General features: G+C 34.5%; 3 protein-coding genes across 5 annotated transcripts; 2 read left to right on the top strand and 1 right to left on the bottom strand.

Annotated features, from left to right (window-relative positions):
* Nucleotides 1-1,204: 1,204 nt before the first annotated feature.
* Nucleotides 1,205-3,550, bottom strand: LOC7465954 (BTB/POZ domain-containing protein At2g24240). The gene has a single exon (XM_002309308.4). It carries the CDS (start codon nucleotides 2,902-2,904, stop codon nucleotides 1,564-1,566), a length of 1,341 nt encoding a protein of 446 aa, XP_002309344.3. The 5' UTR covers nucleotides 2,905-3,550; the 3' UTR covers nucleotides 1,205-1,563.
* Nucleotides 3,551-11,585: 8,035 nt separating this feature from the next.
* On the top strand, nucleotides 11,586-19,921 carry LOC7465955 (ubiquitin carboxyl-terminal hydrolase 23). Of its 3 annotated transcripts, XM_052453951.1 has the most exons (12): nucleotides 11,593-12,120; nucleotides 13,188-13,302; nucleotides 14,344-14,454; nucleotides 14,955-15,127; nucleotides 15,446-15,772; nucleotides 16,613-16,738; nucleotides 16,867-17,448; nucleotides 17,551-17,724; nucleotides 17,808-18,480; nucleotides 19,242-19,332; nucleotides 19,491-19,699; nucleotides 19,759-19,921. In XM_052453951.1, the coding sequence occupies exons 1-11, from the start codon at nucleotides 11,800-11,802 to the stop codon at nucleotides 19,648-19,650; spliced, it is 2,853 nt and encodes a 950-aa protein (XP_052309911.1). In that variant the 5' UTR covers nucleotides 11,593-11,799; the 3' UTR covers nucleotides 19,651-19,699; nucleotides 19,759-19,921. The 3 variants fall into 3 exon arrangements, with proteins under 3 accessions (XP_052309912.1, XP_052309911.1, XP_002308397.2); XM_002308361.4 differs by having other exon boundaries at nucleotides 19,491-19,921; XM_052453952.1 differs by lacking the exons at nucleotides 19,242-19,332; nucleotides 19,491-19,699; nucleotides 19,759-19,921 and adding an exon at nucleotides 19,003-19,200 and having other exon boundaries at nucleotides 11,586-12,120.
* Nucleotides 19,922-23,268: 3,347 nt separating this feature from the next.
* On the top strand, nucleotides 23,269-26,606 carry LOC7465956 (probable LRR receptor-like serine/threonine-protein kinase At2g24230). Its single transcript, XM_002308363.4, has one exon. The coding sequence runs from the start codon at nucleotides 23,825-23,827 to the stop codon at nucleotides 26,387-26,389; it is 2,565 nt and encodes an 854-aa protein (XP_002308399.4). The 5' UTR covers nucleotides 23,269-23,824; the 3' UTR covers nucleotides 26,390-26,606.
* Nucleotides 26,607-27,645: the final 1,039 nt, after the last annotated feature.

Below are 27,645 nucleotides of genomic sequence, written 5' to 3'. Positions count from 1 at the left end.
ATATGACATGAAAGATAAATTAAAAAAAAAAAAAAAGGGATCATTGAGGTTTTGTTTTCAACACATTTGGTACAGTTAGAAAGATTTCAACAAGATAATTATAACTACACATTGAAAGAACTAAACCCTGAATAAAACCCCTAACAATTTATAATATATTTGACGGTTTTTTAAGATGTGGTTAGAATTATTTTGTCGAGGTATGTCGAAACCAGAGTTATGTGTGTTCTCAATGACCCATTAAATCTTATTTTTTTGTTATAGAATCTTTTTAAAATCTTGAATTAATTTTTTTATACATGTTAGTTAAATTGAAAGAAATATAATTTTTTAAACAATTATTATTTTCAATTGCGGTTATGTTTGTTAACAGTATTGTGTTTAAAATTTGCTATTTTCTTAATATTTTTTTATATACATGTGTTACTTTCCTCAAATCCTTTTTAGAGTTAAAATACTCCCTTAATTTGCATGTTTAGTACACCAGAAAAAGATCGGTGGTGCTGAAGACCATAATGCAGAACATCACAATGACACTGCACCAAAGCCAAGGTTCATCAACTTTATACATAAAAAGCATGGAAGCAGCAGTGTGCAGTTTGACCTGCTCACATGGAAAAAGTTCTGACAGATGCATATAAAACTGAATGAGGATCCAAATTCCATTCGTGGGTGGGCTTATATACTAGGGATTTGTTCCTTCCATAGAAGTTAGAAACTTATTCGAGCAGAAAGAGAGAACAAATTATTCCTGGATTAGTATTACATGATGTTATTATATTATAATAACCAAAGAGCAACTGATCATGCTCCACCTGATATAAAGCAATAGGCAATAGCTGAACTTTTGCAAATGGCAAATCTACTGAGACTTTCAGTTGTTGCAACTGCTCACATGCAAAGAGCATCTATGCCTATCCCTCTATGCACATACACAGACACTGCATGATCTGCAATCCATGAGATCTCAAGAGACCAATGAGAAACACTACAACTAAAGAGGAAGGAAACAAGCAGTTGTGAACTTTGTGAAGGGGTCAAAAGAACAGAAGAGGTAGAGGGTCAACAAGAAAAGAAGAATATAAAAGGGCCTCCTTGGGGCAGTTCAAAAATGAAAGACAAGAACAATTAGCTGTGGAAGTCGACCGCCTAAATGATAAAATGCACATTCCTACCAAGCAAACAGATGTGCCATTAGGATATCTAAGGAAAGTTCAACATATTCATTTCTGGAAACACCATTCAATGATCACATGAACCTCCAAGATGTGCCACTACAGCATCGGAACAATCAGTTTCTTTTCTGTAATAATAAGCAATCTGTTTCATTTCTGTGACAATGGACATAACCCTTACAGATTCAGCAACTCTAAATTATACGGTAGTTATAATCTGTACACACACACAACTATTAGAGCTCTCTATTTCAAGGTTCTCTAAGCTGTAATTTCTAAGAAGATTCATCTCTATCTCTTTCTATAATCTAAAGGGAAAAGGAGAGTAAAACCATTTATAAGAGGATATAATAGCATAGATATGAAACCATGCATACCATATCCTGAATCATGAAATTGGTGGAGGTGGAGTCTCCCATACATCAAATACATTTTCCTCACTGTGAAGTGCAAAGAGCCGATCCCCACCAATTGAAAAGTCACAGATTGAACCTCCATAACTCTGGCGAAGCCTAGATGTCAAAACCCAATCAGGACCACAGAACACAGAAATGCAGTCATCCATAGATGAAAACAACTGCCCCTCGTGTAAAGCCAGTTTGGGATAGCAAGGCTCATCAGACAGTTTCCCTTTCATCATCCGACTTCTTGAGCTCCACCTCACACTCCCTCCATTCATTCTCAAATCCATAAACCCCAAATCCTCATATTCATTCACCACACAAATAGCATTATTATCCTCCATAGCTATAGCATCTCGCACTCGCTTCTCGTCCACAGTTATAGGAGCGCCAAAATCAGACCAAGACCATACCATCCTCTTATCCCTAAAGTCCAACATACTAATGTAGCAGTTATCTTTCCTAGGAAACAAAGTAGCCACCAACAAACAATTGCTCCCATTCAACCATTGCAACTTATCAGCATCACCTAATGACCATCCTGGACTCTCGTAAAAGAAATCAATCTGTTTTCCAGTAACTTGATCCCAAACCCCAATCCCATACTCATTACTCCTCCCTTTACAACTACTAAATATCTTATAATCAGAACTAGTACTTAAAGCCCCAGCTGTGAAACTCTTCACTTGATTCTCATGGCAAACCTGAAACTTATACCTCAATTCTCCTGTACTCTTACTAAACAACCCCATCCCTCCGTCCCCGCGGCCTAATTTCTCACAAGCACTAATAATTATGCTCTCGCCATCTACCCAGCCAACATCATTGACTCTTTGATAATCAAGATTCAATGGAGGGTACTCCTCCATAATCCAATCATAAACATGAACAACACTACCATGAGCCACACAGCAGCCACCATCAGGACCAGCACGAATCGCGGTCCCATCCCCTGGTGCCTGTCCTGTAACGGACCGCGAATGGCGAAGCCTGTTGCCATCAAATTGGCCCCATTTAGCTGATCTTACATGGTCTAATAAACCATAAAAGGAGGCCTCTCTGTAGAGTTGTCTTTCAGGGATGTTTGGAGGGATATTGAGGTCGCCGGTGCGAAGGAGATCAAGGAGAACAGAGAAACAATCAGGGTTTCTATCAATGAAGAATTCACAATGGGAAAACGAGTCATTATTTGGTTGTTTTAAGGTCCAGTTTTCATTGAATAATGCACCAAAAAAGGAGTTTCTGCCTGCATTGGCTAACGTTGTTGAGGTAGTTTCAAAGACTCTGCCTCCCACATTGAATCTAACTCTGTCTTTGGGGATTTTCATAGTGAAAATAAGTTTTGTGAGGCAGAATTTTGAAAGAGAGAAGGTTTAAAATTTGTTATCAGTGGAAAGAAAGGAAAACTGGAGGAGTAAGAGTGTGTATAGAATTTGAAAAATAGAGATGGATAAAAAAAATCTCCAAGAAAGTTAGAGGGAATTGGGGGATCGTGTTCTATAAATTTGAATTTGTTTTGGTTGAGCTAAAAATAGGACAAAATTAACCCATTCAAGAAGAAACCAAAACAGACAAGATCATAAAGACAGCAGAAATAGAAAGCTATATTCACATGAATGAAAAGGTCTGATTTTGGAACTGAGAGAAGCTCAGAAAACCAGAACTTGAATAAAAACAGAGCTTGAAACAGGGGAGATGCAGTGATTACAAAAAAAGATTGAAAAATTGATGAAATTAAGAGAAAATAAGAACTGGGTTTTGAAGAGGGATGGTTTTTAGAGGTGGGTTCTCAATTTTGAGGGATTCGGTGGAGAGGAATTGGAAAATTGAAGCTGTTGAACTTCAAGACATATCGGTTCATTTTAATATATATCTCATTCTCTCTCTCTTACATTGCTTTCTCCATGTCTCTCTCTCTTTGTTTTTCCACGTCTATCTGCCTTTCCTTTGGTCTTCCTGTAGAAGGAGCAGACATTGCTGAGCTTTATATAAATATAAATAATGGTAGGCTCCGTCTCAGTTCTGTTCCCTCCTTGTGTTTTGTATCAAAATGGATGAACGGTGATCGTCCGATCTGATCCCATGATGAATGTACATTTAATCTTGTCTTTGATTAATGAAGAGGAATTTTGTTTGCTGAATTGTTCACCACTAGGGGAAAATCAGCTCTTCTCTCGACCTACAAAGAGAAAGCGTGTGTTGTGGGGTATGTTAATGTCTCATTTATTGGTAATATGACACGAAAAATAAGACTTTTCTGAAGAGGCTAATTGTTTTTTTTTAATTCTTCCACTAATGCATTAATGAAGGTTCTTGTCTGTTCATGAAATTAATAATGTGAAAAATCCTTTCTCAAACTAGGAATTGAAGAATCATTCAAAAGAGAGGTTTTTTCCCTGCCTTCAAAGTCAAAATAGGAAAATTATTGGGAGTTGTGTTGGTTCAAGTGGGAAAATGATCCCCCATTTTAGGTTTAAATTTAAATCAAAGATTGCAATTTTTTTTAATAAACATATCAATTTGGATAAGAAAAATCAATTAAAAACTTGTTTAAATTCTCAATATTGCCTAAAAAATAGATTAAAATCGAGAAAGTCAAAACTAACTAGATTTGATTTCAGGTTTTTTAACCTCTTTCTGAATATTTTGAGTTGATAAATTGGTTTATAAGTGTTCTAAGGGTGTTAGTGAAGTGTTTTTGAATTAACTTAATAATTAGTTGTTTTTTGAAAAAATAAGCACTGCCTTGATTTTTTGACCACCATTATAATAGTTAAAATCTGAACTTGTCGACGACACATCGCCAATCTATCACTTGCTTTTTATTTCAAGAAAAAAATCATCCACCCCTTAAAAAATAAAACCAAGCTTAGGCTCACGAGCCTATATATGACAGAGAGGTTAAGTATAAATCTAAGAGAAAAAAAATTATTAATTCCGGTTGAGTCAATGGCACAGCTCACTAGTTTGACGAGTTAAGTTACAAAATTCGGGCTATAATTTTTTTTTCTTCTAATATTTCTTATTTTAGAAATTTATATTTTTTTAATGTCTTTTTTAAAAAATAATTTTTAAATATATGTTTCAATTAATATCCCTTGAATTAATTTTTTGTATATTTAACATTTTTTGGATAAAGATTTTTTTTTAATAGTGTTGCATGTATTTAATTTTTGAGAATATTATTTTGATTCTTTTATATTATTTTTTTCATCTTTTGTATAGATGAAATTTATTTTTTAAAATAAAAATATTTATTTTCAGATAATATTTATAATATGTGTATTATTGCATAATATTATTTTTCCTTTTATGTTATTCAATCAATTTAATATGTGTGTCTATTTTTATTATCATTTGACTAAATAAAAAATAAATTTAATAAATAAATTTAACAAACACAACTGGAAAAATATCACTTCTTGTAAGATTAAATATCTTCATCTATAATTATCCCTTAATTTTTTCAATTTAATTTTTAGTTATTATTAATGGGTTTTTTTCTGTTTATTAACATATATAATTCTTGATTTATTTAATTATATATATATATATATATAAGTTTTTTATTTATTCTTAGATTTTTTATATATATAAATATATTAAAAAACTACATATATAATTTTTTTTAAAAAAAAATATCTGAGTCGTTGCAAAATCACGGTTAAAATAGCTAGTTATTGAACTAAAAGTTGCAAGGGCAGTCGTCCACACATTATTCGCATTAAAATGCAGCTTTGCTAACTGTCTTTGCTGCTGGACTTTACGACTCCATTTTTTGAGCACAAAACCCTGTATGTGATTGCTTCCCAGATCGTGGGCGGCACATTATGACACTAAAAAACTAATAATAAGCCGAACTGTCAAACTTACTGCTCTTCTCTGTTCATCTGCTGAAAGTGTGGACTTTTAGATAACTATTTCTTCCACCATTAATCCCTCTAAGGAACGGTTTGAGTAGATGAGTCGCTAATCTATCTTCATTTCAATTTATGAGCTGGTTGGACATAAATCAGTGATCATTAATGATGGTTTTGAATGCCTTCGGTGCTTAAGCGCCTAACACATTAAGAACAGGACTCGTAAATTATTGACCTGAATCATTCCTATAACATGATTCATGGCCCTATCCACTTGAAAGCTGGCTATGTTGAGAAGAAAAATCAGAGTGAACTTACTGCTAATCTAAGTTTACCAAAGTATTAATATAATCCATGTCAAAAATAGTTGGTATGGCTTACGGCATGGCAACTTTAATTAGTCAAAGAGCATCCAAATTAGCTTAGAAAGAGGGTTATGGATTATGATTGATACCCAACAAAGGAACTTCCTGGTTTCTGTCAAAAAATAATCAAGTTGTTAATTCTGCTCTGTGATGTCATTAGTAGAAGCTATCTTAAAACCTAAGACAGATTACTCGATGGATCTAAAGTGTTCTGATTTGTTCTGTTCTCCTTTGAGTTAGTGTTCCATAGCCTGTCAATACGCATCATGTAAGTGCTTGCATGTCTGTCTTCTTGGCGAGCATGAAGCCTTGATATGTATTCCCTTTATGTGTACAATGACAAATAACTTATTGCTGGGACAATGCCAAGAAAAATTTGAAGCTAAGTAACCTTCTACTATCAAATACCAATAGAAGATGCTAGGGCATATCTACTCAAAGAAATACAAGGAAAGGTTAATCTTCATCTTCAAGTTTTTAAAAAAAAAAACATGGCAAGGCTCACTTCATTTCAAAACTAGCAAGCATTAATCTAGTCGACCAACCTCAGGATTGGAGTACTAAAAAAATCTCAACATACGAGAGGAAATATATATATATATATATATATATATATATATATATATATATATATAGTGGTGACTAGGGGCGGAATGAAAGGAGGCAAGCAGGCCCGACCCCTGCAAGACATTTTTTTTTTGTAATTAAATGTGAGGTGCTGTAATATTTTTTAAAGAAGTGTCTACGTGGAAAGACTTTGCCTTAATTAAATGATACCTACGTGGAAAGAAAAATAAAATAAAGTTATCAATGTGTTTTGCTGTTTTTTCTCTCCCTACAGGCTACAACCCTAATATAAATGCTTGCAATGCAGCCGGTCAAAAACAAAAACAGGAATAAAGATACAAATCACACACATAATTTTTCTGCGGAAAGATTGAAGTAGAGTACTGATTAATTTATCTTTCATTAAACAAAATAAGGTAATTGGGTATCGATAATTCAAATTTAAAATATATTTTTATTTTGTTTTGAGATGTTTATTAAGAATTTGATGAGATTATTTTTATAATTTTATTATTTTTGCTTTTTTTCCAAATTTGCTAGTTCTAACGATTGTTTTTTGAATTCTTGTTATAGTGATTTTTTTCTAATTAATTAGATATATTTTATTGGTTTTATTTTGATTATGTTTGAATGAATTTTTTTTTATATTTTGTTTTTAGCAGAGTCACCAAAATTATCAATTTTTTCTCACGATATATATTTTGATTTTAGGTTGAACCATGAACAAAATAAGAAGAATTGATTCTTTTTTTGAAAAAAAAATATTGATAACTCACAGTCTAGTGAACCAACTCCAATGTGTAATGTTGAAATTATGGTTAAGCAGCCTCAATGTGCTTCAGTTTACAAAGAACTTGCGTTGATCAGTGAGCAGCCTCTTACTAGAATCGACATTACTCATTTTAATTAGAGATCCAAGCAATCGTCCTCAAATTTGAGAATACCCGGTTAATCAACAAGATGAAATTCGAAGGGCATACATTAATTTGGGGCCATATCAACCTTTGATATCTGAATATCCATTGACTAGTAAAAAGACATCCTCATCAATTTCAGTCTCATTGGTTCAAAAGTTATTCGTGGCTTGAATATTCAAAGAAAAATACTGCATTTTGTTTCCCTTGCTATTTATTTCCAAGTAAACCATCTGAAAAGCCAGGATCAGACACATTTACTGTTAAAGGATTTAATTGTTGAAAGAAAGTTAATAATGAGGAACGGTGTGCTTTTTTTTACTCATATGGGAAAAGGTCCAAATTCGGCTCATAGATTTGCTACCAGCTGCTTGGAAAATTTGAAAAACCAGTCATGTCATATTGAGAAGGTAGTTAAGAGGCAAACTACTCAAGAAATTCTGAATAATCGATTGTGTATTAAAGCTTCAATTGATATTGTTCGTTGGCTCACATTTCAAGCATGTGCTTTTAGAGGGCATGATGAACATCCAGAATAAAAAAAACCAAGGTAATTTTCTTGAAATGATGGAACTTTTAGCATCATACAATGAACAAGTAGGTGCTCTTATTTAGGGTAATGCTCCACAAAATGCTAAATACACCTCACATCAAATTCAAAAAGAAATTTTGCATGTCTTTGCTAGAAATGTTCAGTCTTCAATTCGTCATGAGATTGGTGAAGCAAGATTTTGTTTAATTATTGATGAAGCTCGAGATGAATCTAGAAGAGAGCAAATGACCCTTGTTATTAGGTTTGTTGATAGAAGTGGATTTATACGAGAACGATTTTTTGATATAGTTCATGTCAAAGATACAACTGCTGTAACTCTTAAGGAAGAGATTTCCTTTGTTTTATCTCATCACAATCTTGATGTTCAAAATATTAGAGGCCAAGTGTATGAAGGTGCTAGTAATATGCGTGGAGAGTGGAATGGTTTGCAAGCTTTATTCATTAATGATTGCCCTTATGCATATTATGTACATTGCTTAACTCATCAATTACAATTGGCTCTTATTGCTGCAGCTAGAGAAATATTTGATGTTCACACTTTCTTTCAGAATTTGATTTTTATTATTAACATTATTAGTGCTTCTTGTAAGCTTAATGATAAATTATGGGCTTTTCAAGCAGCTACAATTGAACATTTAGTTGGTATTGGTGAGATTGAAACGGGTAAAGGAGTTAATCAAGTAGGTGGTTTGCAACGACCTGGAGATAGCAGATGGAGTTCGCACTTCAAATCAATTTGCAGTTTGATAAAAATGTATGGGGCAACTTGCTTGGTTCTTGAAAACATTGCTTTATATGGATCTACTTATTCTCAACGTGGTGATACGGCTTTTTCATTTAAGTTGCTAATGTCATTTGATTTTGCATTCATCTTACATATAATGAATGATGTTATGGGAATTACTGATGTGCTTTGCCAAGCCCTGCAACAAAAATCTCAAGACATTTTAAATGTTATGCATTTGGTGACTGCCACAAAGATTTTAATTCAGAAGTGAAGAGATGATGGTTGGAAAACTCTTTTAGAAGAAGTGACATCATTTTGTAAACATCAAGACATTGAAGTTCCTGATATGGATACTTGTTTTTTTAGCGTGGGACGATCTCGCCGTAAACAAAAATCAGTAACAGTTGAACATCACTACCGAGTTGATTTATTTACAGTTATCATTGATCAACAATTGCAAGAGCTAAATAATAGATTTAATGAGCAGGCGATCGAGCTTCTTAAGTTAAGCACAACTTTAGATCCTAGAAATAGCTATAAATTATTCAATGTTGAAGATATATGCTTACTTGTTGACAAGTTCTATCCTCAAGATTTTTCTGACTAAGAAAAAATTCATTTGAAACTTCAGTTGCAGCATTATGAGCTTGATGTACCCAATCATCCAAAGTTAAAGAGCATGTCATCGATTGCTGATTTATGTCAAGGATTGGTTGAAATAGAAAAATCAATAATTTATCCACTAGTTGACAGGTTGATTTGGCTTATTTTAACTATTCCTGTTTCGATAGCAACTACTGAACGAACTTTCTCAGCGATGAAGATTGTTAAAACAAGACTTCGTAATCGGATGGAAGATGATTTTCTTGCAAATTATTTGATTGTCTATATAGAAAAAGAAATTGCTGAAAGATTCACAATTGATATGATAATCGATGATTTATATTCTATGAAAGAACGACGAGCACAATTAAAATAAATATGTAAGAATCATTCTTTATTATTTTTTACTTTATTTCAAAGTTTATCAAACATAAATAATGCTTCACTTTAGCTAATGTTTCTTATATATTTTGTATGTTTATATTTGATAGGTATAAAGACCAACAACATTAAAGTGATGGATACATCATGAAGGTGAAATTAACTTCATTGCCTTGACTCAATTTGGTATTGCTCCAAACATTTTACCTTATATAAAGGTCATTATATGTTTGTAATAAGTTATTTGAATAAAATTAAATCATGCAGGTTTTTTTTTACAACTCATGTATAATAAATTCAAAGTTTATCAAACATAAATAATGCTTTGCTTTAGCTAATATTTCTTATATACTTTGTATGTTTATATTTGAGAGGTATAAAGACCAACAACATTAAAGTGATTGATACATCATGAAGATGAAATTAACTTCATTGCCTTGACTCAATTTGGTATTGCTCTAAACATTTTACCTTATATAAAGGTCATTATATGTTTGTAATAAGTAATTTGAATAAAACTAAATCATGCAGGTTTTTTTTTTTACAACTCATATACAATAAATTAAAACAAATATTATATCTTGTTATATTATTTTTAGTCACCCCTAACAAGTAATCCTAGCTCCGCCCCTAACAAATAATCCTAGCTCCACCCCTAGTGGTGACCATACAGATATTAGTGAAGGATGGTGATTGGAGGACTTCATTCATAAAACATCTCCTCACAAAGGAGCTACCACCAAATAGAGTAAAAATGGTTATGATAACAAGGTGTATGATTGGATAGTCTTATAAAAAATTAATTGTATTGAAAAGTTACATTATTATTATTTCTACGACACTTTAAATTTTTTAAGTCAATTTATAACATGTGTAAATGTTAAAAATTATTGAGGAGCAATTTATATACCAACTAAAAAAAGACTTTGGACAAATGATTCTACTCGTCTAGGCCAGGCCCAGGCAAGTTAACTCAGGTTCATTTGGGCTTAACCCGATCTTTTTTCTCTTTATGATTTTTCTCTCCCTTCTATTTTTTACACACAATCCTATAATTTTTATTAAAATGCTCATAAAGTCAAATAAAAATATTTCAAAACCCAGACTCTTTATTGGATAACAAAAAGTCAAATAAAAATATTTAAATGCCATTTTAATTTTGTGTTTTGGATTATGTTTGATTTTTAACCTATTATTATGCAAAATCATTATCTAGCAAAGGAACATGCACTCATCTAGGATCATTTGGAATTATGCACATAGTTTATAGGTAGATGTTGGATAATTAAAGAATTTGGTGTTATATTGGATATAAAACATGTTTCAATGTTTCCAAAACAAAGGGATTTATCAGATTTTTTTCTATTTTTTTATAGCTTGCTCCTCAACATTAACTTACTAAGTACTCCACATGCCATTGATCATAATCTTAGTCCATTTTGCAATGTTTAAACCATGAGTGAATTAAAAAAGAAAAGGAGTAGAATAACAAAAACTTGCTGGAAATTCCAATCCAAAAACTAAATTATTGAGTAGGAAAACACTTAAAACAATATTTTCCCTCATGTAAAGATAAAACAATTACATGATTGTTATATTAATATTTTTTTTATTTTTTTACTTTAAATTAATATTTTTTAGTATATTTAAATTGTTTTGATGTGATATTAAAAATAAATTTAAAAAATAAAAAAATAATATTATTTCAATATACTTTTAAATAAAAATACATTTTAAAAAACAACTGATATTATAATTAATTTTTTATTTTTCATGTGCTGATTAAATAGAACTGTAAATTAGTGGAGATGAAATATAATCTTAATTAATTATAAATAAACAATAAATAGAATTGTGTATATTTTAATCATTGTATATTACAATCTACAAATTTATTTGCCATCTCTCACAGCAACAACCATTTAATTTTGGAATATATTAAAACATGTAAAAAATGCACATAAATATCAAAATCATCATATTCCAATAAGACATTATCATAAATGAATAAAAAAAAAGAAAAAAGAGGGGTCTAAACTCTTAAGTCTTAACTCTTATGTAGGGTTTAGTGTCTTTCGCTTCCTAGCAGAGCAGAAGCCGTAACTAACAGCTTCTTTCCACTCCAAATCACCAAACAAAGAAAATCCACCGATCAACAAGAACCGACCTCTCTCTCTCTCTCTCTAGAGAATCACTATTGTTTAATCATCGATTAGATTTTTATAATTTCTATTATTAATTTTTAGCGGCAGCATGGAAGATATATTGATAAGTAGTAGTGAAACGGAGATGAGAATCGAATCGGGTGTGGACATTGAAAACGGATACAAGGTCGATTGTACTTTGAAACGAAGTGCAAAGTTTCAGCTGGCGACTAAACATTACAGTGGTTTCAAGAACAGCACTGCTGATTTTAAGATTGAGACTTTAAATCCTGATAATAATTCGAGAAAGAGACCCTTCGGGTTTGACCATCACCATCCGGGTCATTCCGGGAAGAGAGTTGACGGGTCCGATTTTGTCGAAAATGGGCTTGATCCGGAGCTTTGTTTTGGGATCACTTTCAGGAGAATTGTGAGTTTTTATTTACGTAAAGTTAATTATTATTTTTTTGCTTGTTTTAGGGTTTAATTTAGAGGATTTTTCCATGTGTTTTTAGGCTTTTATTTTTTTTTAGTTTCCTTTCTACTGTAAAGCCAAAAAAAAAAAAAACAAACTCTGATCTTTATATTTAGCTCTGAATATGGACTTAATGGCTTGATTTTTTAGTAAATTTTAAATGTTGAGGATGTTGTTTTGTTGAAGTTATTTCTTTCTTTTTTCATTTTTAGTTCTTAATTTGAAATTATGGTTTCAAATATGAAGGAATTTACTGTCTGTGGAATCTGCTGCTGTGTATTGTTGAATTCTAAATACTAAATTGAAATTAAAAATAAATAAAATAACTTCAATCAAATAGTATCCTTAACTTTTGAAATACTGAAAATTAAGCTATATATATTATATTTTGGTTTTATTTGTAATTTTTTTCATTTATCTATGTTTATTGACTTTTCTTCGTAGCACAATTTTGGCATTCCCCATGCTTTATGGATGCTTTTCAATTTGTTTTGTTTTTGCTCATGATTTCTCAAGCTTTTTGTTTTAATTTTGCTAATTGGCTTGATTATAATGTCGGTTTGGCTGGGAAGATGGAACTTAAGATGCGATTTTGATTTTAGCTAAAAGATTTCATTTTGGCCTTTCCATTGAGTGATTTCATTTACTTCACATCATTTTAGGGGGTAAAATGAAGAAACGATATAATCTGACAAAAAATGTTTTCTTTCCATTTTCCAATTTATGATTGCTTTGTGGTTACCACCAGGGGTGGCATGTAAGCCATGGCCAAGGGGGGTGCAAAATTTTCCAAAATTCATTATTATCCCTGTAATTTGGTATTTTTCATATTGCCTTCGGAAACTCTAATTTAGCCTCTCCATAAAATTATTGTTTTTATTTATTTAAGGTCCCAATATATCTAACTTGCCCACCAACAATTTTACTCTAATTTAGCCACTGGTTACCACTTTGAGGAACTTTAGTTTGTACTAAAACTTGGCCAGCAGCTTAACTTGGTGGATCACATGGATTATTTTTAGGGTGCTGGCCTTGAAAATCTTGGGAACACTTGTTTTCTCAATTCGGTGGTGCAATGTCTGACATACACTGAGCCTTTAGCAGCATATTTGCAAAGTGGAAAGCATCAAAATTCATGTGAGTGATTCTCCTACACTTTCTTTTGAGAAAGCATGATCTATATTACTGGGTGTCTGGTCCTCTATGTGCTTGATAATTTTTGACTTAATTATGGTTGCCGCCCTAGATTTCCTGATTTATTTTCCATAACTGGATTGGACTGTTCTTAGTGTTGTTGAAGGTTAATTACCCCTGTCATGCTATTTCATCGTCTTAACATTTTTTTCTGTAAAATGGGGGAATAAATTACTTTTTTAACTGGTCGACACCTTTGCTTTGTGCTGGTGTGCATTGATTTCATGAAACTGGTTTCACCAGTTTTTAATAATTGTATTTTGGTATATTACTTCACAAATACCTGCTTTTGACTTGGTGGAAGTGACTAGTTTCTTACATTCTTCTGTTCTGTACGGCCATGAACTATCCTCCTATTGGACTTACCATTTGAAAAAAACTAATTGCTTGAGTGGAAAATTTGCGGAATGGTTGTTTTCTCTATTCAGTAGTGATCGGACATATACCGAGACTTTAGCAGCTTACTGAATAGTGGCAAGAATCAAAATTCATGTGAGTGACTCTCCTACACTTTCTCTCTACAGGCATGCTGTCCATCACTGGCTCTTAGTGCTTCTCAATAATCTATATACTGATTAGTTAACTCTGGGTAAAATATGGTTTCATCATAGTTTTCTTGCATAATTTCTCTGACTGGACTGTTGAATGTATCTGGTGCTGCTGAGGGTCAATTACCGCAAGCTAATAGTTCATTGATTAATTTGTCTTTTTTAACAATCTTTGCATAAATGGGGATTTGTTACTTTGATTTTACTAAGTTTTTCGAAACTGTCAACAACATTTCTTCATGGCTGGTGTGGATTGTTTTCATGGTTTTACCAGTTTTAACACTAATTTTGGTACATGTCTCAAAGGACTGGTTAATTTACTTGATGGTTGTAATTAGTTTCTGATGTCCTTTCACCAATCCTTGCACTTTGTAACTGCTGTAAATGAAGTGGTGCTTTGTTTTTTCCTATTTTTATGTTTGATTTATTTATGAAGGTCATGTTGCTGGATTTTGTGCCTTGTGTGCCATCCAAAAACATGTGAGCCGTGCTCTACAATCAAGTGGGAGGTCACTAGTGCCCAAGGATCTTGTCTCAAATTTGCGCTGTATCCTTCTGATGCTTTATGTCCTTTAATTTCTTGATTTTTGGTCTATGGTAATTTTTTGTTTTGTCGGACAAATATGATTATTTTATCCTTGATGGTTATTTATTATCTTGGTGAACTAAGGAGGAGAAAAACTATTATGGTCGCTACACCTTATATTACACATTTATGGTCTTTTAGTAATTTTTCCAACAACTATTGTTTTTTTTCTTTGGTACTAAGGAGAAGTAAGTTCAAACTTGAGACCTCTTTGAGGGGGGGGGGGGGAGGGGGGGGGGGGACAGTAATGCGAGCTAGATTTTCTTCATTTATAAATTATGGATCTAAAAATACATGTACAAGTAATTTTTTTTTGTTTTTAAAATAGTTGTTCTGCTTTAGAGGGCTTGTGTCATCAATATAGTGACTGATGGAGTCCTCAAATGTTTATACCAGGCAAGGGTTTTCTTGCTGTTCACATGATTCGGTATTTGTATTTGTATTTCTTGACCACATATAAGGCATATCTCGGAACTTCCGAAATGCAAGACAGGAGGATGCGCATGAATATATGGTTAATTTGCTGGAATCAATGCATAAATGCTGCTTACCTTCAGGAGTGCCAAGCGAATCCCCTGCTGCTTATGAGACAAGTTTGGTACACAAAATCTTTGGTGGTAGCCTTTGTAGTCAGGTAAACTTTTATTGTCTTATGGTTGATTCATTGACAATTTTCTGAGGAATGAAGTCCTCTCGTGGAAGCTCCTCTGTGAATTAATATGTGTTCATGGGTGGGTGGTCAAGATGTTGAATTAGTTCTGATTAGATAGTAATAAATACAGCCTTTTAGAAATGGTTTTGCATGGAATTTTTTTGTATTTCGTGATTTGAATGTTCCATTTTTATTTGCAATCTTTTCCCATTCTCAATAAATGTTCCTTCAGAATATTGCTTGTTCAAAGTTCTCTTGAATTTCTCAAAACACTAAATGTTTCTCTCAGTATGTTTTCAGGTGGAATGCCAACAATGTTCTTACTGCTCCAACAAATTTGATCCATTTTTAGATTTAAGCCTTGAAATAGCCAAAGCAGATACCTTGCCAGCTTTACTTCGGAATTTCACTGCTGCAGAGATGTTAGATGGAGGAGAGAAGCATTATCAATGCCAGCGATGCAAGCAGAAAGTTAGGGCTAAGAAATGGCTTACAGTTCACAAGGCACCGCATGTGCTTACAATACATCTAAAACGGTTTCATGCACATGATCCTGGACGGAAGGTTGACAGGAAAGTTATATTTGATCGTTCATTGGACATGAAACCATTTGTCAGTGGTTCCTATGTGAGTATGCGCATTCTTGTTGTAAACTATCATTATTCTAGACTTGATGAAATATCTTTTCTAGCATATTTAAGCTTTCAGGTTCTTAAACCAATTTTAGAATCCAACTTCAAAAATTGTGGCATTTGATAACATTCCAACTTATGATTTATTCTTCTAGACTTGATCAAATATCTGTTCTAGAATTCTTAAACTTAAGAGGAGTTTCATTTGACAGCATTCAAAATCTTCTGGCTCATTTGTAAATGGTGTAGCCTGTTCTATGTTTTTGGCGAGGTGAACTTTGTTACGGCGCGCGCGTGTTTGTGTGTGTATTTTTGTGTATGTGGTTGTGTGTGTGTGTATTTTTGTGTATGTGGTTATGACCGAGATGGTATATGTTTCTCTGAAAGATGTTTTTTGTTTGTAAAATAATAGGCAAGAAAGTTGTTGAAAAAACTAATGAGTGTGGAGTTCAAATATTCAATGATTAATGCTCACTAGAGTAGGTGGAAAATATTAGACAAAGCTGGTTTTTAGGGGCGAAAAAGAATCGTGCTGTTTATCTATTTTCTTTATCCTATGTGTTGCATGGACTTGCTAAACGTTTTCCAGATCTCTTTTCTGTGTTAGTATTTCTCATTAGTACACCCTTAGTTTGGTGTAAATGAGTTTAAATAGGTAAGCAATAGAATACCAGCGCCAAAAGGTTAATACTGGTTCAAATGGAAGATACTTGGCACTTTGTATCGTTCTTAGCATTGTATGCTAGTAAATGATTTTTTTTTGTTACTTTTGTTATCTTTGGTCATGTGCTCTCTTTTTTTTTTTTACATTATTTATTGAGTTTATTCTTGGCAGGAGGGGGATTTAAAGTACAGTCTATATGGTGTTCTGGTACATTATGGTCACAATACCCACTCTGGTCATTATGTCTGTTTTGTTCGGACATCAAGTGGTATTTGGCACCTCCTCAATGACAATCAGGTATGGTGGACATAAGAAGTCAGTATTAGAAAATCTGCTGCGTGTAGAGCTGCAAGCTAGATGCAATTTTTTTCGTATTACTGGTTTGATCAGATCTTTTATGAGTTTTGGCTATCTTGATCTAACAGGTTCGTCAAGTTAGTGAGAAGGCTGTTTTAGAGCAGAAGGCTTATATGCTGTTCTACGTTCGTGATAGAAAAACTATTGTTCCAAGAAAACCTGTTGATGTTGTTCATAAAGAAAGTATGAAAGCAACCTTCGGCAATAACTTTGCTGATCTGGTCGCCAAGCAATTCTCGAACGAATGTGTGGGTGGTGGTTTGATTGGGAATAGATTGGAGGCTACTGACTCTCCTGCTGCTATGAATAAAAAAGATGCATCAAGTGTTGTTACTTCATCAGAGATCCATCCAAAAGACACATCATTTCAGCAAAGCAGTAGGCAAACATTGCTGAAAGTGGATTCTTCTTTAGAAACTTCAAGTGCACCATTGTCAACAGACCCATCAAAATTGGCAAATTCACACCTTGGAGAATGCTTGCCACCTTCAACTGCATCTCTGAACAGCAATAATGTTGGTCCTAAACTTGAAAATGCTTCTGTTATTACTGAGGCCAAAACCAGTGACTGTAAGGAGCCATTTAGCAGCAGCAGTGGCCCCCAAAGTTCTGCTATTGACAAACTTGTCACAAGGGAGACCTCACAAAAGGTAAATAGATGTTTCATGCCCATCAAGAGCCTGTCCCCTTGTTCCCTCACTTGGGTGGCATTTTCACTTGTTTCTAACATGTGAATTCATTGATCAATCCAGATTAATGGTGACCAAAATGTGGGGGTTTCAAGCCAAGCTCCATATGAGGATTCTTGTGGTAAGACAGTGGGTGAGGTTCCAAGATTGGCTCCTTCCGAGGGATCTACTGACAAGGCATTTGATAAATCAAACACTGTGAAATCACCTAATAAGCCAGGCTGTGAAAGTGATCAGGTGATTACGTATATGCATTCCTCTGGATGCTTACAGCTTACATCATTGTTTGGCCAGGTTTTGATTTATTTCTCTATTATCAGGGTGGGGATATCCCCATTGAGAGTGCTGCTTGGAAAACACCTAGTGATAAGGCTGGTGAAGGTGGGCAATATATTGTACATCAGTTGGTTGAGGGTTTAATCCCAACAGCATTTGTCCCATCTGTCATTCAAAATGAATGTTTGCAGAGCAAAGCTCCTGATTGCTTACCTAAAAAGAAATTAAAGAACAAGCGTAGGATGCATCTTGGCACAAACTTATTCAAGGTGTCCTTGGGCCTTCAAAAGAGGAAAAAGCACAAAAAGAGCAATTGCCACACTTCGAAGACCAGTAATCTGATTAAAGAAAACTTGCAGGAGCAGCCGGAGAATGATGTTTTTTCATCAGAATTGGGGCCATCTACATCCAAAATCTCATCTACAGTTTTATTGGCGTCAATGAATTCTCGGAGGAAGATGGCTAAATCTGGTTCAAGAAAGGGAGATAATGTAAGAAACTGCCGTGATATGGGTGTGGTAGATGTAGAATCTGTGGAGAGAATTAGTCCAAGCAGTGCAGTGCTTGCAATGGATGAGCAGAGACGAAAGATCTCTATCTCAATCTCTGAAGTAAACCAAGGAGATCCAAGAGAACCTGACTGCTCAGAAAATAGCAAAAGATATGCATCACAGAACAGGATGATGGGGGTAATTACTGGGGGTGTGAAGGAGACTGGTGAGCACTGTTCTGAAACTCTAATCTGACCATCTATGGCATATCATTTTCAGCAATTGAGCATGCACACTTGTTATCCAATAGTTTGCTTTATGCACTTAGTCATTACTTTTTGGATTGTTTTCTTTTCTTTTTTTGCACCGCACCCTTTATCATGGTGGAACAAATCTGGAAATCTAGATAGATTCTCATTCTTTCTTCATAGTGGAGATCTCTATAATGGGCCTATCAATTATTGGATTCAATCCCCCCTTTAGCTTTTCCCACTCTTGGGCTGGTCCGTTTAAGGAGGGCTGATGCCTCATGAAGCCATTGGCAGGTGCCTCCATGCATAAAAGTAATCTGCCCAGGTTCGTGCCTTCAGTGGGGTGGGACATTTTTTTCGCTTTAGTGCTGAGGCTATAGAACAAAATGCTTAATTCTGAAGAAACTTGTGAAGGACTCATGTTCATAGGTTTATGATTATAATCCCTCGAATGAAAATTCATGCGATTGAGACTTGAAAGTTTGCTTTTGTGGCAGGGGCCAGAAAGCTAGACTGTAGCTCTTGCTTAGACATATTTCCACCTCTTAGCTCAAACCCAGACAGTCATCTTTTCTCCGCTGACTAACTCCTTGCAAAGTAAAGACACATCAAACTAAACAGAAGAGCATGAGATCTATTTGGATGCAGTCATGACTAAATTCTTGATTTGGAAATTTAACTCACAGTTTGACTTGCTGAAAGTTTTTTTTTTTTTGCCTTGTTTTGTTTATCACAGTTTCACCTTGGGATGGAATAGCAATGCCACCTCAGATTGTGGAATCCAATGGGGTAGAAAATCTCAGCACTGGTTATGTAGCAGATGAGTGGTGAGTTTGGATTCCTGACTCTCCCTTTTTAGAATGAAAAGAAAAATAATATAACCCTTACAGAAGGGGTAGTTGCCAAACTGATTAGTTTTGCTTATTGGACCTGCTTTCTGTAATTTTAATCTTGTTCTGCATGGTGCAACTTCTATTTTACTCAGGGACGAAGAATATGACCGAGGTAAGAGAAAGAAGCCAAGGCAATCTATGCACAACTTTGACGGGCCAAACCTTTTGCAAGCATTCGCGACGAAGAAAACCCAAGTTAAGAAGGCCAAGATAGACCGATCTAGGTCTGGAAACCAGCCCTTCAGGATATGAAGCTACATGACTTTCGCTTGTGGGATCATGATTTGTCGACATGCTGTTACATTCTATGTAGCAATTGTTGCTGTGTTTGGCCTGAATTGCCTTAGCGGCCTAACGTCAAATCTATGATGTTTACCAATTTTGTTCTCTTTCCTACTTTTTGATGTTTACTGAGGGAGTGACTTTAGTTATCCACAAAACCTTGGATGACTGATCTGAAAAAAGCTGAAAAATGTGTTAGAATCGTTCTGTTAATAAGAGAACATTGTTTGTGGCGTATAAACTCTGATGAGTCAAGGAAGATGGTGCAATTATACAAGACACTGATGACCTTGCTGGTTTTTGACACAAAGAAGGCGTGCAATCATGGCCAAGGTGCTCACTTGTTGCATGGATCTGGTTGTATCGGTGAGGGTTATTCTTGAATTTCTTATCATGTTGCGTGGCTTTCTATTCATGTTATGGAAAATGTTGCGTACGGATAAAACTTTATTTTGGTCGGTGCATTAAAATACATTTCGGTATTGAGGTTGAATATATATATATATATATATATATATATATATATATATATATATTTATTTATTTTTTAAAATTTATATTTTTAAGATTATTTTGATATAATGATATTAAAAATAAATTTTAAATAATATTATTTTAATACATTTCTAAACAAGAAATATTATGAAATTGAATATTATTTTTTTTCTTTTGATTTTAGTTTTTTTTTTAAATTAAAGTAATACTCTATTTCTGACAACCCTATAGGATTTGGGATTCTTTTTCATTTGTTGTTTCCTTTTTCTTTTCTAGTTTTTCTCCTTCAATAGAAAATTAAAAAGTATGTTTATTTATTGAGAACTAAAAAAAAATATCCTCTCTTTATTTGAAAGAAAAATGAGTAAAGAGAAACCTTGAATAACCTCTAAAATATGTTTTTCAATCTCAGTATAAATCTATTTTTATTGATGAAAAAAATATGTTATATTTGAGCATGAAATTCCAGTTTTTTTTTTTTAAAAAAAAAAAACTATCTTTTCAAAATCAAAGTATTACTCTCTCTGTAAACAACCCAACCCAACCCAGCCCATGTTGTTAATAATGATAAGAACTTATTTTAGTAGAGTGCTTGCAGCGATGATTGATACCGCAGGCAGTTTCATGCTGGTTTATGAACTTTGTTATCCATGTGAAGAGACTGTACTACCCTTCCAAAATGTATATTACCTTTGTTACAAGAGAGGGCAGTTCAGACATGTGATTAATCCTACTTATGTGTTATAATTAGTGTGGATTACATACATGGTAATGATTAATCAAGAAGCCATAATTAATATATTATTCATCCTCAATCCAACAGTCACTCCAAGAGCACAGAAGGATTGTGGGGGCATTAACCATCTCTACGTTCATACGGGCCCCAGATGCGTGTTTGGCAGTGTGGTTGCGGGTGCTTTTCAAATAACTTTTCATGCTGAAATGCATGTTAATGATGTTTTTTTATTTTTTAAAAATCATTTTTGACATCAGCACATCAAAACGATCCAAAAAGTACAAACCGCACTCAATTTTAGCAAAAAAAAAAAAACAAATTCAAATTTTCACAAAACACAGGTAGAAACGCACTACCAAACGCTCCCTAACCGACTTGAACTTGTACTCATGGTGTCCAATTGGATTTTGTTAATATTAATGTCTGGAGATGGCCCACCAACTTCACGGTCCAAATTGTTGTTTTTTTAATTTAATGTTCTCATTCTCTAATTGGGCAGTCCAATCATTTCCTTTTCTATACTATATAGTATAAAGAAGAAGATAATCAAGTCATTAATTAATGACATTCAACTTTACATTACAATTTTGTTTTTGGTCCCAAATCTTTAATCTTGGCCGACAAAATCCCGTGAAGAAAATAGTTCAGAACACTTGTATGAACGGTTATTTTGAAGCGTGTTTTAAACGATGTTTTTAGAAATATTGATTATTTTTATATTTTTAAATTGTTTAGATGTATTGATATCAAAAATATTTTTTTAAAAAAAATATTATTTTAAATTAAAAAACATTTTCAAAATCCAGCTACTACTTCCATTTTCAATCATGCTTGCCCAAATGAGGATTTGTAAGTGGGGAGAACAGTAGTGATAATTATGAGATGTTACCAAAAGACAAGAGGAGTTTGCTAGCTGTTAGTGTTATATGATTGCTACAGACTACAGTGGGCATTAAGGATCTTATGCTGTGTAGAGTTTATACTAAAAATCAACACCTCTACGTAATTACTCATTTTTTATTAAAATAATATTTTTAAAAATTTTATTTTTAATATTAATACAAACGCTATATATATATATATATATATATATATATATATATATATATATATATATATATATATAAGCATGGTTTAATTCATAAAATCTATAATGAAATATATCCAACCAACCATCTTTGTCTTGTAAGCGTGTTTGGCAGTGTGGTTGCGAGTGCTTTTTAAATAACTTTTCGTGTCAAAATGCATGTCAATGATTTTTTTCATTTTTTAAAAATTATTTTTTACATCAGCATATCAAAACGATCCAAAACAAACAAACCATATTAAATTTTAGTAAAAAAAAAAATTCAAATTTTTTGGGAACGCAGCCGCAGCCGCGTTCCCAAACGAGCTATAACAAAACTTCAAAGCACTTCCCCAGTCAGGAAGTTCGGTGCCAAACTCTCCTCCCTGCCAAGAAGATCTGTCTCCTTCATTTATTTTTTTCCACTTTCTTTTGTGAGCTAAAAAGTCTTATGAAATATCATTCTTCCTTTATTTTATTTTTTCACCCTAAACCCTACTTCCCAACTTATATAAAAAAAAATTAATAAAAAGTTGAAAATGCAAGAAAAAAAAAAGAAAAAAAAAATCCAAAGTTTCCACTACTAGAAGTAGTGCAACCTTTAGCTAAATTGTGGCATAAAGTAGTACTAGAAAAATCACAAAGGTCACATTGCTTCTAGAGGTGCAACCTTTATTTTTTATTTTTTTTATTTTTATGAGCTATATTATTACAAGTAATACAATCTTTTAATTTTTTGTTTTATAGATTACATTATTCCTTACTAGTAGTGTAACCCATTAAAATTTTGATAGATTAAGCTGTTAAGAACGGTTCCGACATTATTTTTTGGGTTTTTTTCTTAGTATTAAGTTATATTTTTCAAATTTGCTATTTTAAAGTGAAAAAACAAACTCTATTTTTTGCTAAATGGATGTGTTATTAAATTCTTATAAGAAAATATGGAAATAAACTATACTTTGTTCTTATTAAATTCTATATTCATCTCACTAGACACATTGTATTAGAGTAAAAAAAGAGAGGAAGAAATTTTTTTTTTTTTTTTTTTGCCCCCATTCAAACCACAATTAAGAAAAAGGAGCCCTAAGTAATCAGTAATAAGTATAAAGAAGAACCAGCATGGAAGAAGAATCATTGAATACACCGACCCAACAACATGGATCATAAATTCACCAAACCATGTTGATAATTTATATTTATTTCTTATCGATTTCCTCCACATTTATGAACCGTTGTCCTGTCCGCTTTTACTGTCATTTCTGTTCCCAATATTACTCCTGTCACTGTGTTTCTAGGTTACACCACAAGAAATAAAAATAAATACCACTACTCCTCTGATTATAAAAAACATCCAGCAAAAAGTCTCGGGCTTTTTCTTGCTCCTCTACACACAGCAGAGACAAAAGTGCTTCTTCACTTGGGTTCTTTGTTTGTTTTGCTGGCTTTGCCTTTCTCCTGCAAAACCAGACAAGGCATGCTCACATTCTCCTTTTAAACTCCATAACCTTTATAATTCTCAGATACCTTTTGTTATCTCTGTAGTAGCTTTACACTGTTTTGGTCTTTCTGAGTCCTTTTTTTGGCCCTTTCTGTGCGCTATTACACAATCACCACAAGCTTTTAGTTCTGTGGTTTTGGAGAGTTTTTAGCCCAGGTTTTTATCTTAGAACGCCCCATAACACTCTGTTTAGTGGTGTTTAATGGAGTTGAATGAGCCTGATAGGATGAATTAAGATGGAGTCAGAAGCATGAATGTTATTGTGGTGGTTTTGTTTTGAAGCACCAGAGAGGCCGAGTTGTTTTCGGGGTTTTGGTTCAAGTTTGGAAGTTTTAGCCTTTGATTCCAAATGGGATTTAGTTTCCTTCGCTCTATATTGATTCTCTCACTGTTCTTCAAGCCTTTGGCTTGTCAACAACCCAATACTGATGGGTTCTTTATCTCTGAGTTTTTGAAGAACACGGGCCTAACTTCTTCTCCACTATACAACTCTTCTGCCTCCGTTTGTTCATGGCAAGGTGTGTTCTGTGATGCCAAAAAAGAAAACGTTGTTGAGTTTCTGGCTTCTGGTTTAGGCCTTTCTGGCTCTATTCCTGATACCACCATTGGTAAACTAAGCAAGCTTCAGACTTTGGATCTTAGCAACAACAAAATCACATCTTTGCCTTCGGACTTGTGGAGTTTAGGCACTCTCAAGGTCCTCAATCTATCTTCAAATCAGATTTCTGGGCCCCTGCCCAACAACATTGGCAATTTTGGTGCGCTTGAAATAATTGATCTATCAAGCAACAATTTTTCTGGTGAAATCCCTGCAGCAATAAGCTCCCTTGGTGGTTTGAGGGTTCTTAAACTTGACAGAAATGGGTTTGAAGGAAGCATTCCATCGGGAATTCTGAGTTGCCAGTCACTGTACTTTATTGATCTTTCAATGAATAAGCTGGATGGGTCCTTACCAGATGGTTTTGGTACCGCTTTCCCGAAGCTCAAAACCTTAAACCTTGCAGGAAATGGGATTCAAGGCCGGGACTCGGATATCTCATCAATGAAATCCATCACTAGTCTTAACATTTCGGGGAATTCGTTTCAGGGTTCAGTTATGGGTGTGTTTCAGGAGCTGGTGGAGGTGATGGACCTGAGCAAAAACCAGTTTCAAGGTCACATTTCTCAGGTACATTTCAATTCTACCTACAATTGGTCTCGTCTGGTTTATTTGGACTTGTCAGAGAATCAGCTTAGTGGAGAGATTTTTCAAGATTTCAGTCAGGCCCCGAATCTCAAATACCTTAATCTTGCATTCAATAGATTTACTAAAGAGGATTTCCCGCGAATTGATATGCTTTCGGAATTAGAATATCTCAATTTGTCTAAAACTAGTGTCACAGGTCACATTCCAAGTGAAATCGCACAATTGAGTAGTCTGCACACACTTGATCTTTCTCAAAATCATCTCAGTGGCCAAATTCCTCGGTTAACCATCAAAAACCTTCAAGTTCTTGATGTGTCACATAACAATTTGAGTGGAGAGATCCCAGTGTCCCTCTTGCAAAAACTCCCACGGATGGAGAGCTACAATTTCTCTTACAACAATTTAACCCTTTGTGGCACAGAATTTTCCCGTGAAACCTTCCAAACACACTTCCATGGATCATTAGACAGCTGCCCAATTGCTGCGAACCCAGGCCTTTTTAAAAGAAAAGTCACCAACCACAAGGGACTAAAGCTTGCTCTGGGTTTAGCCCTTTCCTTGGTCTTCTTGCTTGCAGGACTGCTTTTTCTCGCCTTTGGTTGTAGAAGGAAACCCAAAACGTGGGAAGTGAAGCAAACCTCGTACAAGGAAGAACAAAATATTTCAGGCCCCTTTTCCTTCCAGACTGATTCCACAACATGGGTTGCTGATGTTAAGCAGGCAAATTCAGTCCCAGTGGTGATTTTTGAGAAGCCATTGTTGAATATCACATTTGCAGACCTCTTGTCTGCTACTTCAAATTTTGATAGAGGAACCCTTTTGGCTGAAGGGAAATTTGGGCCTGTTTATAGGGGATTTCTACCTGGAGGAATTCATGTAGCCGTGAAAGTGTTGGTCCATGGATCCACATTGACAGACCAAGAAGCTGCCAGAGAACTTGAGTACCTTGGTGGAATTAAGCACCCCAATCTTGTTCCATTGACTGGCTACTGCTTAGCTGGGGATCAAAGAATTGCTATTTATGATTACATGGAGAATGGGAACTTGCAAAATTTGCTCCATGATTTGCCACTTGGGATTCAGATAACCGAAGATTGGAGCAGAGAGACATGGGAAGAAGATGACAATAATGGAATTCAAAATGTTGGTTCTGAAGGGTTATTAACAACCTGGAGATTCCGACACAAAATTGCACTTGGCACTGCTCGTGCATTGTCATTTCTTCATCATGGTTGCTCACCTCCAATTATTCATAGAGATGTCAAAGCTAGTAGTGTTTATCTAGATTATAACTTGGAACCAAGATTATCTGATTTTGGCCTGGCCAGGGTCTTGGGCAACGGTTTAGATGAGGAGATTGCTCGTGGCTCACCTGGTTATGTTCCCCCAGAGTTTACTGATCCAGACAACGACAGCTCAACTCCAAAATCTGATGTATATTGCTTCGGGGTTGTTTTATTTGAGCTAATTACTAGAAAAAAGCCAATTGGAGATGATTATCCTGGAGAGAAAAATTCAACTTTAGTTAGTTGGGTTAGAGGATTGGTAAGGAAGAGCCAAGGGTCCAGAGCAATTGATCCGAAAATTCGCAATACTGGACCAGAACGCGAAATGGAGGAGGCCCTCAAGATTGGATATCTGTGCACAGCTGACCTCCCCTCAAAGCGACCAAGCATGCAACAGATAGTTGGACTTCTCAAAGACATTGAACCAACAACTCATCAATGAAGAAGTGGAAGTTGGTTCCTTGTGTTTTTTTAACTTGTCTACTACTTTTATTTGTATTGAGTTTTTTTTTTTTTTTTTTTTAGCAGCCATACGGAAATCGGAAGGATTGTATAGTAGTCCTCAAAAATCTGTTCTGAGCTTTTGATGTTTTCTCTTTGCCTTTCCCTTTGTTGATGGCATAAAATTTAATTTATACAAGAGAGCTTGTTCCCAGAAAGTTAATTCTTCTTCCAAGTTTTCAGATGTCCGACCTTAGCATTTATTTGACTCTTTTTCTGGTGAGTAAATAGCAGAACACATGCAAAGGCTTTTAACTTGCTACATCAGTGAGATAATGGAACAAAGAGTTTTCTATCCTGTAGTTCAAGTCGAGAAAGGAGATTAATCACTGCCTTTTAATTATTGAAGCAAAAGTCTGTTGAACTAGCTTTGTTAGCACTTGTTGTGTTGGCCTTTTTATGCCTCACCCTGAGGCACTTGTTTCTGGCTTCTGCTGATGCAGATTTGATGGCCCTCGGCAGTTAGCTGGGTGCACAAGAAGAGCGATCCATACTGTAAAATGGATTGATGAAACCATGGACCACTGTTGCAACCTTAACGGCTCATGGGTTCTCTGTGGTTATGCATATAGGAAAAGAAAACGTTAGACGTGCTTTGCAAGTAACAGTATAGTGTAACTGGTCTCACGCTTGCCTATTCTACGGGCCATCTTGAGAGTAGAGACCAGCGCCATAGATTTACAGGGGACACAGATCAGAGAGATTAATCTTTAATAAAACCAAGGGGAGAGGGAGAGAGAACCATGTGGCAAGTTCTCTGTAGCATATAGCAAAATCCATTTTTGCTTTAACTAATAGCACGAGCAGCATGTTCATTTTGATTTTATATATGGTACTAATTTTTTCCTGCCACAAGAATGCTTTACCTCATCATTATACGGTATGGAGCTATATACTAATAATGTGTAAGGACACGTTCCTGATTGCTTTGAACATGACTGGCATAACTGGTTCGGTTGTCACATGCTCGATTCCCTTGACCCTCAGCTGCGTGAAGAATGACACCCACAAAAAGAAGAGACCATCTTCCATGATGTCCTTAACCATGGGTTATTCCAAATCAATTACAGGCTCAAGAAAGAACTCACTTTCGTTCTCGGACAGTAATAAAAAATTCTCTCGGAACCACTAGAGTTTTACACGGTCGTTAACTTCAGAGCTCATGGGATTAATCACGATATGCACAAGCTAGCTCGT

The sequence above is a fragment of the Populus trichocarpa genome, chromosome 6, assembly GCF_000002775.5.
Source record: "Populus trichocarpa isolate Nisqually-1 chromosome 6, P.trichocarpa_v4.1, whole genome shotgun sequence".
NCBI classification, from domain to species: Eukaryota; Viridiplantae; Streptophyta; class Magnoliopsida; order Malpighiales; family Salicaceae; genus Populus; species Populus trichocarpa.
Note: the sequence above shows the minus strand (reverse complement) of the source record. Positions and strands in the feature narration are given on the sequence as shown.

Excerpts from the sequence above, each read along its gene's own strand:
- LOC7465954 (XM_002309308.4), bottom strand. The coding sequence starts at position 2,904 with ATGAAAATCCCCAAAGACAGAGTTAGATTCAATGTGGGAGGCAGAGTC.
- LOC7465955 (XM_052453951.1), top strand. The coding sequence starts at position 11,800 with ATGGAAGATATATTGATAAGTAGTAGTGAAACGGAGATGAGAATCGAA. Across the intron at positions 15,128-15,445 it reads GTGGTAGCCTTTGTAGTCAG|GTGGAATGCCAACAATGTTC; the intron begins GTAAACTTTTAT and ends GTATGTTTTCAG. Across the intron at positions 16,739-16,866 it reads ACCTCCTCAATGACAATCAG|GTTCGTCAAGTTAGTGAGAA; the intron begins GTATGGTGGACA and ends TTGATCTAACAG.
- LOC7465956 (XM_002308363.4), top strand. The coding sequence starts at position 23,825 with ATGGGATTTAGTTTCCTTCGCTCTATATTGATTCTCTCACTGTTCTTC.